At 36.9% G+C, this 15,839-nt stretch overlaps 1 protein-coding gene across 1 annotated transcript; it reads right to left on the reverse strand.

The window, feature by feature from the left end:
- Nucleotides 1–2,620: 2,620 nt before the first annotated feature.
- On the reverse strand, nucleotides 2,621–15,164 carry LOC132277165 (DNA-directed RNA polymerases II and IV subunit 5A-like). The gene is made up of 6 exons (XM_059778922.1): nucleotides 15,053–15,164; nucleotides 13,569–13,650; nucleotides 12,845–13,052; nucleotides 8,245–8,424; nucleotides 3,552–3,665; nucleotides 2,621–2,950 (listed from the first exon to the last, which is right to left on the reverse strand). Exons 3-6 carry the CDS (start codon nucleotides 12,938–12,940, stop codon nucleotides 2,846–2,848), a joined length of 495 nt encoding a protein of 164 aa, XP_059634905.1. The 5' UTR covers nucleotides 12,941–13,052; nucleotides 13,569–13,650; nucleotides 15,053–15,164; the 3' UTR covers nucleotides 2,621–2,845.
- Between the last annotated feature and the right edge of the window lie 675 nt (nucleotides 15,165–15,839).

Below are 15,839 nucleotides of genomic sequence, written 5' to 3' on the forward strand. Positions count from 1 at the left end.
TTTGGTTAATTAATAAAAAAAATAAAATAAAAATGAAATAATAATAATCATGTTTGGGGAAAGAAAGGGATGGAAAGTAATATAATGAATTTACAACCATACTCTTTTTCATAAAAAAATTCTCTTATAGATATAAGGGCAAATTTGGTATTAATAAAATTTCATTAAAAATATTAGATTTCCTTTCCTTTCATTTTTAAAAAGATAACAAAAGTTACCGTTTATGCTTTAATCTTTCCTTCCAAACCCCTCCATTTCCTCTCCTTTTCGTCAAATATTTTATACTAAACATAATTTTTTATTCCCTCCCCCCCCCCCCCCAAAGCGCCCGCCGCTGGGGCGGGTCCATTTCCATTGTACCAAACTGAGCCTTGGGTACTGAACTTCCTTGATGCAATGATGATTGGATATATATATATTGAAAGTTATGATAATTGATAATTAGATATTTGATAAAGAAAAAGGAGAAGATTTTAAAGCATGCCTGAAAGAAAGAAATGATTAACATTTAGACAGTTTAATAGGTTTAGGTATAAATTGTCACCCTATGTATGGCCAAGCTGTGAAGGTCTAAAAAGTATTGAATTGACCTAATCAAGCTGCTATGTAGGTTGGCGCACAATGGTCATATTAGACCATTTTTCCTTTACACAGGAGCCTAGGACTTGGGGTTCGACCCTCTGCTATTGAGCAGCCGGATTAAAGATTCGGTCCTTATATTTAAGTAACATGTATACTTCAAACTTGTTTGGGATATGGTCAGTTTTGTACATAAAGTTATCTTTGGGAATTCATGAACCTATGCAACGTTAGCCTTTCAAATATTAATCTGAGCTGTGAAATACTTTGATTCTCTCTCTCTCTCTCTCTCTCTCAACACACATACACATACACATACACATACACATACACATACGGCAAGTACCGCATCCCCAGAATCGGACTCTAACACCACCATATCAAACCCCCCAACCCATGATTTGTTCGACCTCGATGTGGCTTTGACTATGGTGGGAAATTTAGGAAGTAATGAGAATTATATTGAAATCTCAAAATCAGATTCCTTGGCCGCATCTCATCAAGACATGCCTATTGTTACTGCGGTGGTGTTTGTACGGTGTGCATGTAAGGGTTTCAATCAGGTGCGGTCGTCCCATGCGGCCACGTCTACCATCCACCTTGTATAGCCAAGTGGTTTTTCCTCCACAACTCTTGCCCTCTGTGTCGCTCCCAAGTTTCCGGCCACCAGAAAGCAGTTCTATCACAGTTTCAAACTTTTGGCGTTGGTGTGTAACAGTTCATTATAATAATACACGTACGTTTACCAGATTATATATATTTTTTGTGGTGTTGATCGATATGTAATTTTGATGAAATTCAGAGGAATTTTTAGATTTTAATTAAAATATCCCCTCTCTCCCATAAACATCCTCAAAAGTGTCGATGTATAGCTATAAAAGTAGCTGATATAGTAATTGTTTGTAGTAGCCTTTGGTAGTTTTTATTTTCTTTAATGGAGGAGGGATTGTTGAAGTCCGGGATATTATCATATTATATTCTCTGGAACATCTGATATTTTCCTTTCTAAAATATCAAAGACATCATGTTCAAATATGAATTTAGCTGTTTCTCTAATAATTGAATTGTCTTCAAACAATATTATTTCAAATAATTTTTTTGTGACCGTGCAGGTCAATGAGGAAGCAAAGTTGCTCAAGTACTATGGAAGGCATAAATAAATTAATCAAGGCCACAATGTCAACTCTGAATCATCGTGAGACTTTATAAAAATAAAAACATTTAATTGTCTCGATTCAGCATTTGCAGCTGTCACAATAACATATACAACAAAATAATTCACATCCATCCATTAATTGTTCATGTAGTGCCAAAGATTGACGGGTGTTAGCTATGCCAAGATTTTTTTCAGTGGTTGGCTAACCCCAATGTTTGGCACAAGCAGTGCCTTTTGTTTTATTCCCCTCTTTTTCTTAAGAATGCTTATATATATATATATATCTTGACGACGTCAATTCGATTTCATTTGCGCTATGCCACAACTTCAATCCAAAGCCACACTTTATTTATTATTATTACGTATTATTTTTTATCAACGCAATCAAAGAAGAGTATAATCTAAAACATTTAAAATATAACAAAACTTTATACTAATATGCTATAAAATAATTAAAAAATATGTTATGAAATATTCGAGATTTGTTGGATACGCAATCCAAATATCTAAGAAGTATTTGAAAAGTATCAGATACTTGGTAAAAGATACTTGTTAGAAGTTAAAAAATATATATTTTAAAATTATAGATACATTTAAAAAATATTAAACACATATCCACGAATATCTGTGAAGTACCCACGGATACATTACCCTCCCTCCTAAAAGTATCCGTGCGGCCCTAACTTGGACATAATTGACTTTAAAAAATAAAAGATAATGGCCAATGCATCTTGGACATCCCTAGATGCAGTCTTAGCAGTGGTAGGTATGAATTAAGCAACTCATGGTCAGATGCCATCTTCAAGTCTCCTTGAGCTTGGCCCCCATTTTCATTCCCCCATACTTGCTCATCCTTTAGATGAAAATAAAAAGCAAAAGAATCAATTCTACTGAAAATGTAGGCTACTCAGCATCCTTTGGTATTAAAATTGTCCACGGAGAAGTTAGCCTCATGCATCATTAGGGCATGACAGTTCAACTTATACCCAAATGATTTCAAAATTTCAGTAACCAAGAAATGTATCAGCACCTCAATTCCACGGTCTCAAGATAATTGACAAACACATAACCACCAAAAACAAAAATCAACAAGCCCAGTTTCCTAAGAGTTTAAACAACATATCTGTAAGTTACGTAATGGCCAGCAGTCACAACTTGTCCTCGCTTCATCCCATAATACCTGGCTATTGGATCGGTCACTTGTATTCGAGGTAGCTGGACTCCATCCATCAAATGATAGCAAAAACATTAGAACTTCAGTAAAAAAGCAAAATGATATATTCATGCACAATGCTGGCATTCTAAACTACAATAACACCCGATCATTAACAGCAAGTATAACCATGAGTCCACAAAGCAATGTCGTCCCCATGAGTTAACAAAGCACTGGTTCAAACATCCAAACTAGAAGGAAAAAGTTAACTGAAAAAATATCCCTGACAAAGGGAATCTGACTTTCCCTCCCAAAGGAAAGGGGTGTCGTTTATTTCACCATTATATGTTTATATAAAAAAGAAGAACACTTTGGCTCTTATTTTGTGGGCCCAAAAAGATTGGTTCTGCTATGCTCATTCCCTACCTATGAATCACAGAGGCTTTCATTTATTTCAAATGAAGCTGTCCCCCGCCCCCCTTTTCTTCTATTCCAGCACAGAAATATTTCTATAATTGGATATTGGATTGTTTCTACGTAAGGTGGCAATATGTAAAATTAAATATAATCATAAACAACTAAAATTATAAACATGATGTGTTGATCAAGAATTTATATATTTTAATATAACAAATCTAAACATCAAAATTGCTGATACTTGACCTGTGTTTCTTTCACAGTATATCTCTTCAACAGAGTCTTCTTTTCTTCATCTGTGAGCATCTGGTGCTCGGGAACAAGAACATGTTCTTTAATGTTGACCAACGACTCTGCCTCCTGTATCAATGGAGTGGGGAAAAAAAAAAAAGAATCATCCCACTGACATTTACCGATGAATCCAAAATAAAATAAGGATACCATAAAGAGTTAGCCATTAATGCCACCATCTAGTACAGCATTACAACTTATTGAAAGTAAACTTATCATATAAACCCATAACAGACCAAATGCTTATTTCCAAATTTCAACAGAGCACCAAACGACTTTGAGAAACTGAAACTATCTTGAATAAGTTAAATGAATATCAATATTTAAAAATTATTACTTTGTTTTAGTACTGATTTCACACACTGAGTTCAACCATGGCTGCCACAAATTAAACCATCCCAATTTAATCAACATTAATATCAATATTTTTTTTTGATATGTAAAATGTATTAAAAGGCGTTCAAAAGGAGAACGCGTCCCAAGCTATACAAAAATAAAGCGGAACCTATGATCTCAAAGAGCCCAAAAGGTCCACAACATCCTCAATAGAGGAAAAATCTCTCCCCCAACCCCAACAAAAAAGAGTATAAATAATAGAAAATTTCAACACCCCAATGGAGGACTCCTTCTCATAAAAAAAATCTTCTATTCTGCTCTTTCCAAATGCTCCACCAAACACAAAAAGGGGTTACCCTCCAGAAGACTCTCACCTGAGCCCCTACCCATCGGCCCCTCCAAATATCCAGCAATTCCCGAGAAGTCCGAGGCATGACCCAATGAATACCAAACAGACCAAAAATGAGACTCCAACAATCATGAGCCAGAGGACAATGCAACAACAGGTGATCCACTGACTCCCCATTCAACTTACAAAGACAACACTGATTAACAATAACATGTCTTCGCTTCCTCAAGTTGTCCAAAGTCAAAATCTTATTCCAAGCAGCAGTCCACACAAAAAAGGCCACCCTAAGAGGCGCCTTGGACAACCACACCGTCTTCCACGGGAAGGTAACGCCATGAAAACCAGAGAGGCACAAAAAAAAGACCGGACCTGGAATATCCCCCGAGTAGAAGGCACCCAAATCAGGGAGTCAACACCAGTGGCCTCCACCTCCTGTCTATACAAGAGAGCCAACAAGCCAGTGACATCATCCAACTCCCAATCCTGAAAAGATTGCCGGAATCGCACATCCCAAGACCACCTCCCGTTATCAAGGCGATAGCAGTTAGCAACCGTAGCATGTTTGTCAACAGCAATCCTGAACAGCCTTGGAAACAAAAGAGCCAAAGACCTATCCTCACACCAGGGATCCTCCCAAAACTGGACAAACCTTCCATCCCGAACTCTGAATCTAACATGTTTGGAAAACTCGTCCCATCCTTTTCCAATGGCCCTCCACACCCCCACTCCAATAGCAGACCTGACTGGCCTAGCTGACCACCCTCCTCTCCCCTCCCCAAAGCGACAAGAAATAACCATTATCCATAATCTATGCCTTTCACTGCCGAATCTCCAAAGCCACTTACCGAGGAGAGCACTGTTAAAGGGGGCCAATCTCCTAATCCCAAGCCCGCCCAACTGAAATGGCCTGCAAACCTGCTCCCATCTAACAAGATGATACTTAAACTCCTCTCCACGACCCCCCCAAAGGAAGTTTCGTTGAAGCATCTCAAGACGACCAACAACCGAGGCTGGAACCCGAAAAAGCGAAAGAAAATACGTTCGGAGGCTTGACAAGATACTTTTCACTAACGTAACTTTACCAACCTTGGAGAGAGATTGCTTTTTCCAACCAGCTAATCTTCTCTCGACCCTCTCAATCATCGAGTCCCAACTTCCCACCCTCCTGGCCAAGTCCCCCAGCGGCAAACCCAAATATGAGATAGGGAAGCATTGCGTCCCACACCTTAAAACAGCAGCCAGAGTGTCCACCTCCTGAACCTCCCCCACAGGGACAAGCACACTCTTGCCCACATTGACTTTCAAACCAGAGACAGCCTGAAAGCAAACCAAGACACATCTCAGATACCTCAACTGGGATAGCTCTGCCTCGCAAAAAACAATAGTGTCATCCGCAAAGAGCAAGTGAGAAATCTCCGTCTACTGAATAGAGTCGGGGCCGATCTTGAAGCCCTTGATAAAACCCAAGTCCACCGCCCTTCTCATCAACCTACTAAGAGCCTTCATAACAATAATAAAAAGGAACAGGGAAAGAGGGTCCCCCTGCCTCAAACCGCGAGAACTGCCGAAAAACCCCGTAGGAGACCCATTCACCAACACCGAAAATCTGACAGTGGAAACACATGAAACAATCCATTTCCTCCATCTCTCACCAAAGCCCATCCTCTCCAACAGGTAGAACAAGAAATTCCAGCAGACATGATCATAGACTTTCTCGATATCCAGCTTACAAAGAACACTAGGAGCCCCACTACATAATCTAGAATCCACACATTCACTGGCAATAAGAGCGGAATCCAGGATCTGTCTACCCCCAATGAAAGTATTCTGAGACTCAGAGATAACTCCATCCAAAACCTCCCTCAATCGAGACGCAAGTATTTTTGCGATAAGCTTGTAAATGCACCCAATTAGACTGATTAGTCGAAAATCCTTAATGTTAGACGCACCACCTTTCTTAGGTATAAGGGCAATAAAAGATGCGTTCAGTGATTTCTCAAACCGCCCCGTGGAATGAAACTCATGAAAAGTGCCCATAACCTCGTACCGGACCACCTCCCAGCTCTCCAACAGAAATCTCATAGTAAAGCCATCCGGGCCTGGAGCCTTATCACCATTACAGCTCTTAAGAGCCTTCAGCACCTCTTCCTCCGAAAAAGGACTTTCAAACCCATCTATTTCCAAGGCAGAAATAGAATCAAAGTGAATATCATCAAGACGTGGAGGCTCAGAATAAAGCTTTTGGTAGAAAGAGGCAATACCGCTACGCACCTCTTCCTCCGTAGTCAAAACCGCACCATCCACATACATCCGCCCAATGTGATTATTCCTCCTATGAGCATTAGCAGTTCTATGGAAAAACTTGGTATTCCGGTCTCCCTCTTTGAGCCACAAGGCCCGAGATTTCTAGCGCCACGAAATTTCCTCCAAAACTACAATCTCCACACATTCTGCCTGACAAGCTGCTCTCCTACTGCGTTGAGATTCAGAAAGAACACCCTCCCCTTGTAGTCTATCAATCTCGGCAATATCAGCCAAAGCCCTATTCTTCCTCTACTCCAAACTCCCAAAAACCTCCTTATTCCACCTTTTGAGATTATTTTTCAGAATTCAAAGCTTTCCCGCAAGAATAAAACTCGACGTACCCGCCACTAGGTTCTCCTCCCACCAAGAATGCACAAGTCCCTGGAAGTTATCCGCACAAAGCCACATATTCTCAAATCTAAAAGGAGTGCTACAAGATCTCAACCCTCCACAGTCTAAAACCAAGGGAATGTAGTCCGACGTCACCCTAGCCAACACAGCTGAACAACATCCGGGAACTTCTCTTCCCGGTCACCGGAAATCAAAAATCTATCAAGGCGAGAGAGAGTTGGTGTTTCCCTTCCACTGGACCAAGTGAAAGAAGCTCCCTCAAGAGGAAGATCAATAAGCTGATGACCATCAATAAAGTCAGAAAAGTGCATCATAGCCTGAGTCCACGGACCTCCTGTAGATCTCTCCGCCAGGGACCTAACCACATTAAAATCACCTGCCACGCACCAAGGAAGAGACCACCTCCCCTTCACCCCACTCAACTCCTCTCATAAACCATCCCTCACATCATCATCAACCGGCCCATACACCCCAGAAAAACCCTAAGTGAAACCATCATCCTCCTTCACATAGGCACAAGACAGAGAAAAAATCCCCCTAAAAACATCCACCTTGGCCATCCATCTCCTATCCCATATAATAAGAACACCGCCTAAAGTCCCAACAGAATCTAGCGCCTCCCACTCAACAAACCGATTACCCCACAAACTCTTCGCCACCCGATCAGTCATAGAATCAATCTTTGTTTCTTAAAGACACACCAAATGCACCCCCCATTTCCTCACCGCCATCTTCACCACCTTTCGCTTGCCCGGACCATTGAGGCCATGGACATTCCAAAATAAAAGTCGTAGCTTCATAAGGAAACATTCACCCCCATCACCCCCTTACCCCTTCCTCCTCCCTTAACACTCCCCCTCTCCTTCACCCCCTCAATCGACCTATCATAATTCACATCAGAACACAGGTTTCTAAGCTCCCTTTCCCCTTTCCACGGAGAAAGGTTCTTCTTCTTCCGGCTCTTCCTTCTGGAACATTGAATCATCTCACCCTCTCTCCCCTCTGCCATGGCCTAAAGAATTGCTAAGGCCTGATCACAATTGCCCTTGCAAGAGACACCCAGTAGTTCACTAGTGACCCCAATATTAGCCTTGACCCATTCCTTTCCAGTATCCTCATCTTCCTGTCTACATGCATTTGATCTGAACTTTCCCATCCCAAGAGACTCCTTTTAAGTTGGTGCAATATTACTTGCTTCAAAAAGACATTCAGTAAAATGATGACAGCTTTTCACTTTGTCTTTTAATTTGGTCTATAAATTGGCTAAAAGTAAGATAAAGAGTATATATCATGCAAGCACTAAAGTACCTGGAAAACCTCTAAGTGGAATTTTGCAGATATTTCGCTTATGCACGTACGAGCAAAAGGAGTCAGATTCTGTTGAACGACCAAGATTGCTCGAAAAACATTCTCTGATTTCATGCGATTGGTATTAGTCTTCATTGTCTTTACACCAACCTTCTGTTCCTCAGGGAAAAAAACATAAATCTGATCGGGGGATGGGGGGAGAAAATACAATAAGTGAACAAACCAAAGAACGTAATGAAGAATAGGCATGTATCATGTGGCATACTTTCCATACAGAAAGGAAAATAAACGAAAAATAAAATGAAATAGTCCTCATTTGTGACTTTATTGAGAAGTAAAATATTATGTCAAAGGGTATGGCATCAAGATATGCCCCAAGGTATGTTAAATTGATTACTTATAAAATAAAAAAATAGTATGTGAAATTGATTGATAACCATACAGATAGCCTCCAAAATCAATATTGAAAATTTGAAACCAAATTAACTATTTCCAAAGAAAATTATTAACGCAAGTCTTTTAGTGGAGAATGTGAGGCAAGTATTAAGAGCATGGCGATAAGACACATAATATTCGGTACAAGACACTCGTGCCAGAATATTCTACTTTATAATAGCTCTATATTTTATCGGAAAGAAGTATGGTTGTCATCCCTGTACTCCCCATCAATTAGGTTATTGATTAGTTCAGAAACGAGGGTACATTCATTCATACAGCCCATTGCTTGTTCAGCAATTGCAGAGAAAGAATCTTTAGCCAAGAAGGGTTATCACCCGTTGGAAACATTGATGGAAGGCCATACAGGATGAATTCGCTCTTAATTGGTTCTTGTTATGTCGGTTTGGGATTTTTATTATTTAATTTTTTTCTCCTAGCTTCTCCTAAAATAAAGGAACATTACCCTGTTATGGTCTTGCCATGGGATGGTCCTCGGGAGGGAGAACTCGTGCCACTGGCACCGATTGCCATTTGCCATTAAAGGACTCTTCACAAAAGAAAGAGGGTCGGGCTAACTGAAACCATTTCAAATTTAGAATTCAATCCATTTTCCCTTCTCTATTTCTAAATATAATTTCATCAGTTTCGGAATAGAGTTCACACTCAATTTCAAAAGACAAGTAATTGCCTTTGTGACATGATAAATCAGATTTTGAGACTTCTCTCTATAGACGAAAAATTACTAAATTTTCCATGTAACCTTGAAATGGGGAGATGAACTGAAAGTTGAGAGTATAAATACCTTACTGTTAAGGATTATAGGGTCCAGTGTCAAAGTCACTAATCAAAATATATAGTTCCTTAAAATGACAAGAGAAGACATGTTGTGGTGGTGTGTTAAACTGTTTCATCTGATGACTGTATATACACTAGTCCACAATTCCGTCAGGGAACGAATAATTCAATGTTTATTGGATTGTAGTTTCAGTGCAGATTTCCAACAAAAGAACATCATCTTGGCATCCAATACCCTGGGGAAGAAAGTTGTAATAATTTTTTCTCTTTTTTACTTTTGTATTGTGCACTTATTCTTGTAAACCACAAAACACAAACTCAACTCCGCTATGAAATAACCATTAATTTGCACCAGTTAGATAAAATTTAAAGCCCTAAGGTAACATCAAATTCTTAATAGACCAAACAGGAGGATAGACCAAATGCAAATTTCCTATGTTTTAAATATAACTGTGTGAAGGTTGAAATAAAAATATTATGAATCATAGTATTATGTTTTCACCATATGAGGAGCCAAATCTGCCATAAGGCCTCATGTTTTGTTATCTGCTATTAAATCTAATAATTTCACAAGCTATTAAAAAATTTAAATCTAATAATTTGACAAAAACCATTCAAGTGAAATAAAATATATTATGCTTGATATGTATAATCAACCTCTTGTATATATTTTATGATTTTTTTATTATTGAGAAAATGGGAAATAAAATACATGAAAGTTTATAATACAAGGGGTTTGAATCATAGACTTGCGTGTGATTATTAAAGGCCTTGAGTTTGATATTTTTGCCTTATGCCTTCAACTATATTGAGGAAGCCCTCCTAAAATTGATTATTGGTTGAAAAGGCTTTGTTAACATACATATATACACACACAACAACTACTTTTTCCAATTACTTGGGGTAGGCTACATGAATCCCATGTTTCCATTCCGCTCTGTTTAAGGTCATAATCTCAATCAATCCACATGTTCCCATATTTTTCTTTACCAACTCTACGCACGTTAACTATCTTCTTCCCCTAGTGTCACCCTCAATGAGGAATATGTCATTTTTCCTAACCGGTGTACTTAAAGTTTTATGCACTTGTCATCCAATTTCTGTCAATTTATCTACAACTGGTGCTACTCCAACTGTGATAATTTCTAATTGTGTCCTTTCTAGTCTTACAACATATCCATCTCAACATTCGCATTTCCAACACATTCACTTTATGCAAATGTTGTTTCCTAGCTGCCCAACATTTAGTACCATAAAGTATGGCTGGTCTATAATTGTTCGATAGAAATCCCCTTTACGATTGAAAGGGATACACCTATCACACAATATACTAGATGCACTTCTCCATTTAACTCATCCTATCTTGATTCTATTATTAACGTCATCTCCAATTTCTCCCTCATTATGAATAATTAATTGAGCCAAAATATGTTCACTTTTTTGTATCTCTTGATTCTCAATCCTCACTACATCGGCATTTGTCTTCTAGATTTACTAAAGTTACACTCCATATATGCAGAGCATTATTTCGATTTATCTTAAACCCTTTTAGTTCTGAAACTTCTCCCCAAATCTCCAATTTGGCAGACTCTTTCTCTAATCTCATCAACTAAAAAAAATAATCAATACGAAATCTCATCTTGGATGTGTCTTGGTAGATCAATCCACAACCAAGGTAAGAAAGAAAGGACTTAATGCTAACCCTTGGTGTAAGCACCCAGTAATTGAGTATTCTTTCCCCTATAGGCTTTCTAACTTTAGTAACACAACCATCATACAAGTCTTTTATTGTGTCAATGTATCCCTTTGTGACTCCTTTCTTTTCGAAAACCCTCACTATTAGGTCTCTAGGTACTTTATGATAGGCTTGCTCCAAATCAACAAAACCTATATGCAGTTCTCTCTTCTTCTCTCTATTTTTCATTAGTCTACTCAATAAGTAAATGGCCACTCTTTAGTTATGTGACAAGGAGTTCTTGCTCCTATTCTGATGATTTAATAACTTTTTTGGATTCTTTGGGGCCTTAGTCCCCAGTTCCTTTTATGTTTAAGGGACGCGTTCCCCTTTTGAACGCTCTTTTTAATTTATTATTACTTATCAAAAAAAAAAAAAAAGCAAATGGCCTCCATTGTTGACCTATCCAGTGTGAATCCAAATTAATTCTCCATCGTTGACCTATCCAGTGTGAATCCAAATTAATTCTCCAACACTTTTGTCTCTCGTCTTATACGTTCAATCACTCTCTCCCAAAGTTTCATAGCGTGAATCTCTAATTTAAAACCACGGTAATCATTACAACTCTGTACATCTCCTAAATTTTTATATATAAGGATTAGAATAATTTGGCACCACTCATCCAGCATTCACCTAATTGTTATTATCTTATTTAACAATTTTTTAACCAAGACAAGTTAACTTCTCCTAAACACTTCTACATCTCAATGTCATCGGGCCCTAAAGCCCTCCCCGATTTCATCTCCCTTAAGGCATTCCTAAACTCTCACTCCTTGACCCTACGGGAAAATATGTTCTCTCTAACATATTCTTCTAAACCTAGACTTCCTATATGGTTTTCATTTAGCAATTCTCAAAATAACTTTTCCATCTTTCTTTAATTTCATCGTTGTTTACTAAAAAGTAAAATCAGTGAATCTTCACTCTTAATACATATAGATATTAATATATATATATATATATATATTTATGTTTTACAGAAATTACGTTTTAAGATTATGCTTTTTAATTTCGTGCATAATTACTAGTCATATATAAATATTCATTTATATGACAATTATTTCTAATTTCAATAACCAAATATATGGATATTAATACATATGGATATTAATCTATATATATATATATATATATATATATATATATATATAGATATATAAATTTATGTTTCATAGAAATCACATTTTAAGATTATACTTTTTAATTACGTGAATATTTACTAGTCATATATAAATATTCATTTATATGAAATATCTGGGTTATCCAAACAAAAGAATTTAAATTGGAATTCGATTATAAATGATTTCCAAAGTTGATCCCAACAACAGACTTGGTATTGAATTCATTAGATTCCAATTCCAATAAAATTCCATTACGATTCCAATTCCACAAACCAAACGCAACCTTCAATTTTAAAATGGTTTGATCTTGAGCCTCATTTGTTTTTTGAATTATATGTTAGCTATTGCTGCTAGGACCTGTTTTTTGTATGTCCACTGACCCCTTTGTGCCTCTTAGGCCCTGTACATTTACTATAATCAATACAATTAATTCAACTTCCAAAAAAAAAAAAGGAACAATTGAGTTGAAAATAATATTCCTTTAAACTTGAAGATATCTAAATAAATAAACCTGATCACCACTTTCAGTGCGCTTGTTTTTGCTGATGACAAGGTCCTCTCTTTTCATGTTTTCACCGTATTTCTGAATAAACTGTGGTTTGGTCATCTATAACTCATAGTCCGTCACAAAGTACCCCCGGTCCTTCAGCATTTGCATTACCGTTTTCCGGATTCTATAAAGCCTCGTGATCTCTTCTTCCGATGTAGACATTTTTACACTGATTTGTCAAAACAAACCATGTAAAAGAGAAACCAAACAACCTTCTATAAGAATTGTCCAGACGAGAATGAAACATGTAATAACGAATCAACAGTCCAATTTCAAATGTAATAATTTAACAAAATTAGAAAAAAACTAACTCTATCATCGATACATAATAGCTAACAGTGCTAGGCCGATCAATTTCCCAATAAAATTGATGAGCAAATTAAGTACAGATTAACCAAACAACCATGTGCATCTATCTATCCATCTATATACATAAAAATCTGTTTGTTTTCTTCTTGACGAATTTTCATCAAACAACAACAAACATAATAGGAGATGCATTTGGACGGAGATGTTGCCGGAAAGTGAAAGTTTATAGGAAACTGCCTAGGGAGAAGAAGATGGCGAGGGAACAGAAAGGGGAAAAAAGAGAGGAAAACTGGGAAAAAAAGAAGCTGTGAAGAAGAAGATGAGAGGGAAAAAAACAGCCCTAAATTGTCGGAGAAGAAGATGAAAGAGAACATACCAGAGAGAAGTTGGATTGCCGCTGGAAGTCTGGAATCACAGTCGCAATCGCACACCAGAGAGAGAGAGCCCTAAATCATCAACTGAAACGTGCACAATGAGAAATAATGAAACATCAAACACAGAAAAATACTAATTAAAAAGTAAATATAATCTGTCGCAAACCGATGGGTTTCTCCAAACCCTAACTCGCCCCGTTAAGGAAATATATATCTTGATTTTAAATTGATTAAAAGATTTTTTTTTTTTTTTTTTTTTTTTTTTTTTTACTGATGACAACAAATTACAAAAATAAACAAAGAAAGAGAGAGGCGGAGGCGGATTACATTTTTGAAGCTAGAAATTGTCACAGATTCGATGCCAATCGACGGTCAGAATGATCTACAACACAGACGGAGAGGGAGAGGGAGAGGTTCGCGTATTGTGTCCTTGGCTAAAGGCCAGTGGGGGTTGAGATTGTGAGAAGGCGGTGATGGGTCTCTAAACAGCGAATAAGGATTGAAATTGGGAACCCTACCGCTATGTTATACTACTACCCAGTACTACTACCTAGGAAGCACGGACACGGATACGGGTACAACACGATACAGACAATACGGCAATTCTCAAAAAAACAGGATACAGACACGGCAAGGATACGCCAACTAAAGAAATAAATAAATATATAATATTATACATAAAAATATATATATCTTTTATTCTTCAACAACACAATAATTGTACTTAAAGCAATTATGCAAAATATAAAAAAATTCTTTTTTATTTAGGCAATCAAGCAATGCTACTTTGCTAGTTTACCACATAAAACATCTTTACTTCTTAGACACCCATCCATTTATCCTTGGGCTTTTACATTACCCATCTATTAGCAGCATTCAAGGACTATTACAAAACCATACAATAAATGTAAATAAAGCAATTATATGGTCATCTTGTTTACTCAAATCACTAGTGCCCTCCGGAACACTCATCTTCCTAAAAAAACAAACAGAACAATGTAAATAATAAACAACGACAATATATATATATTACTGATTAACAGTAGGCAATCTAAATTAAATTTATAAACTAAATCAATTCAAAAATTCAACTAAATAAACACATATAGATATTCAAATCATAAACAGAACTAAAATGCAATTTGCTAATAAACTTTGCAACCACCACAAAAAAAGAAAAAAAGAAAAAAAAAAAAAAGGAAGGGAATAAAAAAGCATATTACTGACAAAAAGAATCCAATCAGAGCATGCAATTCACAAACAATCACCAAAATTTAAATTCTAAATGAAAAAAAAAATCCATCAAAATTTTCAATCAGGGCATGCAATCCACAAGCAACAACCAAAGTTTTTCTAACGAAGTAAAAAATAAAATGGACTAAAGAGAAATAGAGCGTAGAATGAAGAAAAATCCTTACTATAACCTGACTAGGGCGGAGAGATTCAACATGGAAACCCTAACTCTAGAAGTTGAAATGAAAAATACCTGGTTGATGGTTGCAGAATTCTCCACTTTATCTTCTTCTTCCTCTTCTTCTAACTTTCTCTGTTAAGTTAGAGAGAGAATCGCTGCTTTCAGAGTTCACGCCCTTCTTCGTTTTGGGTCTATGCTTTGGGGCTTTTTAAAAACATTTTTATTTTATTACAATTTGACCCTATTTTTTAAGATATAAAGTTTTTAGTATTACAAATTTACAATCTGACCCACTTTATAAAATTAAAAATTACAAAATCACCAATGAAGTAACCAAAAAGTATCCTAAACGTATCAAGGTGTATCCTAACCATATCCAATATTCAAATTTTTATTTAAAAATTGGATACTTCCAAGCCGTATCGGATATGTGTCCTTGTATCTTGATCGTATAAACACTTGTCTGTCATAATCTGACCAGCTTTATAAAATTAAAAATTACAAAATTACCAATGAAGTATCCGAAAAGTCTCCTAAACGTATCAAGGTGTATCCTAGCCATATCTAATATTCAAATTTTTATTTTAAAAAATTGGATACTTCTAAGCCGTATATCTTGGCTGTATCCGTATCGAACATTTGTCTGATACTGTCACAGGACCTTTTTCGGAGTATATGTGTTTCATAACTTGTAAATGTCTGTTCGTGACTAGACACACCACTTCACATCCATTAGATGCAATGGTCCATTGAGTTGCAATGATTCATAATTATTTATCAAAAGAGATACATCTCATGTTCTGAAACCAAAACAGCCAAACGTATTGGTTCAAATGGGTTACACTAATCCAACATATAC

This window comes from Cornus florida, unplaced genomic scaffold, assembly GCF_030987335.1.
Source record: "Cornus florida cultivar Cherokee Brave unplaced genomic scaffold, ASM3098733v1 CherokeeBrave_3.0.0_Hap2_Chr10, whole genome shotgun sequence".
NCBI classification, from domain to species: domain Eukaryota; kingdom Viridiplantae; phylum Streptophyta; class Magnoliopsida; order Cornales; family Cornaceae; genus Cornus; species Cornus florida.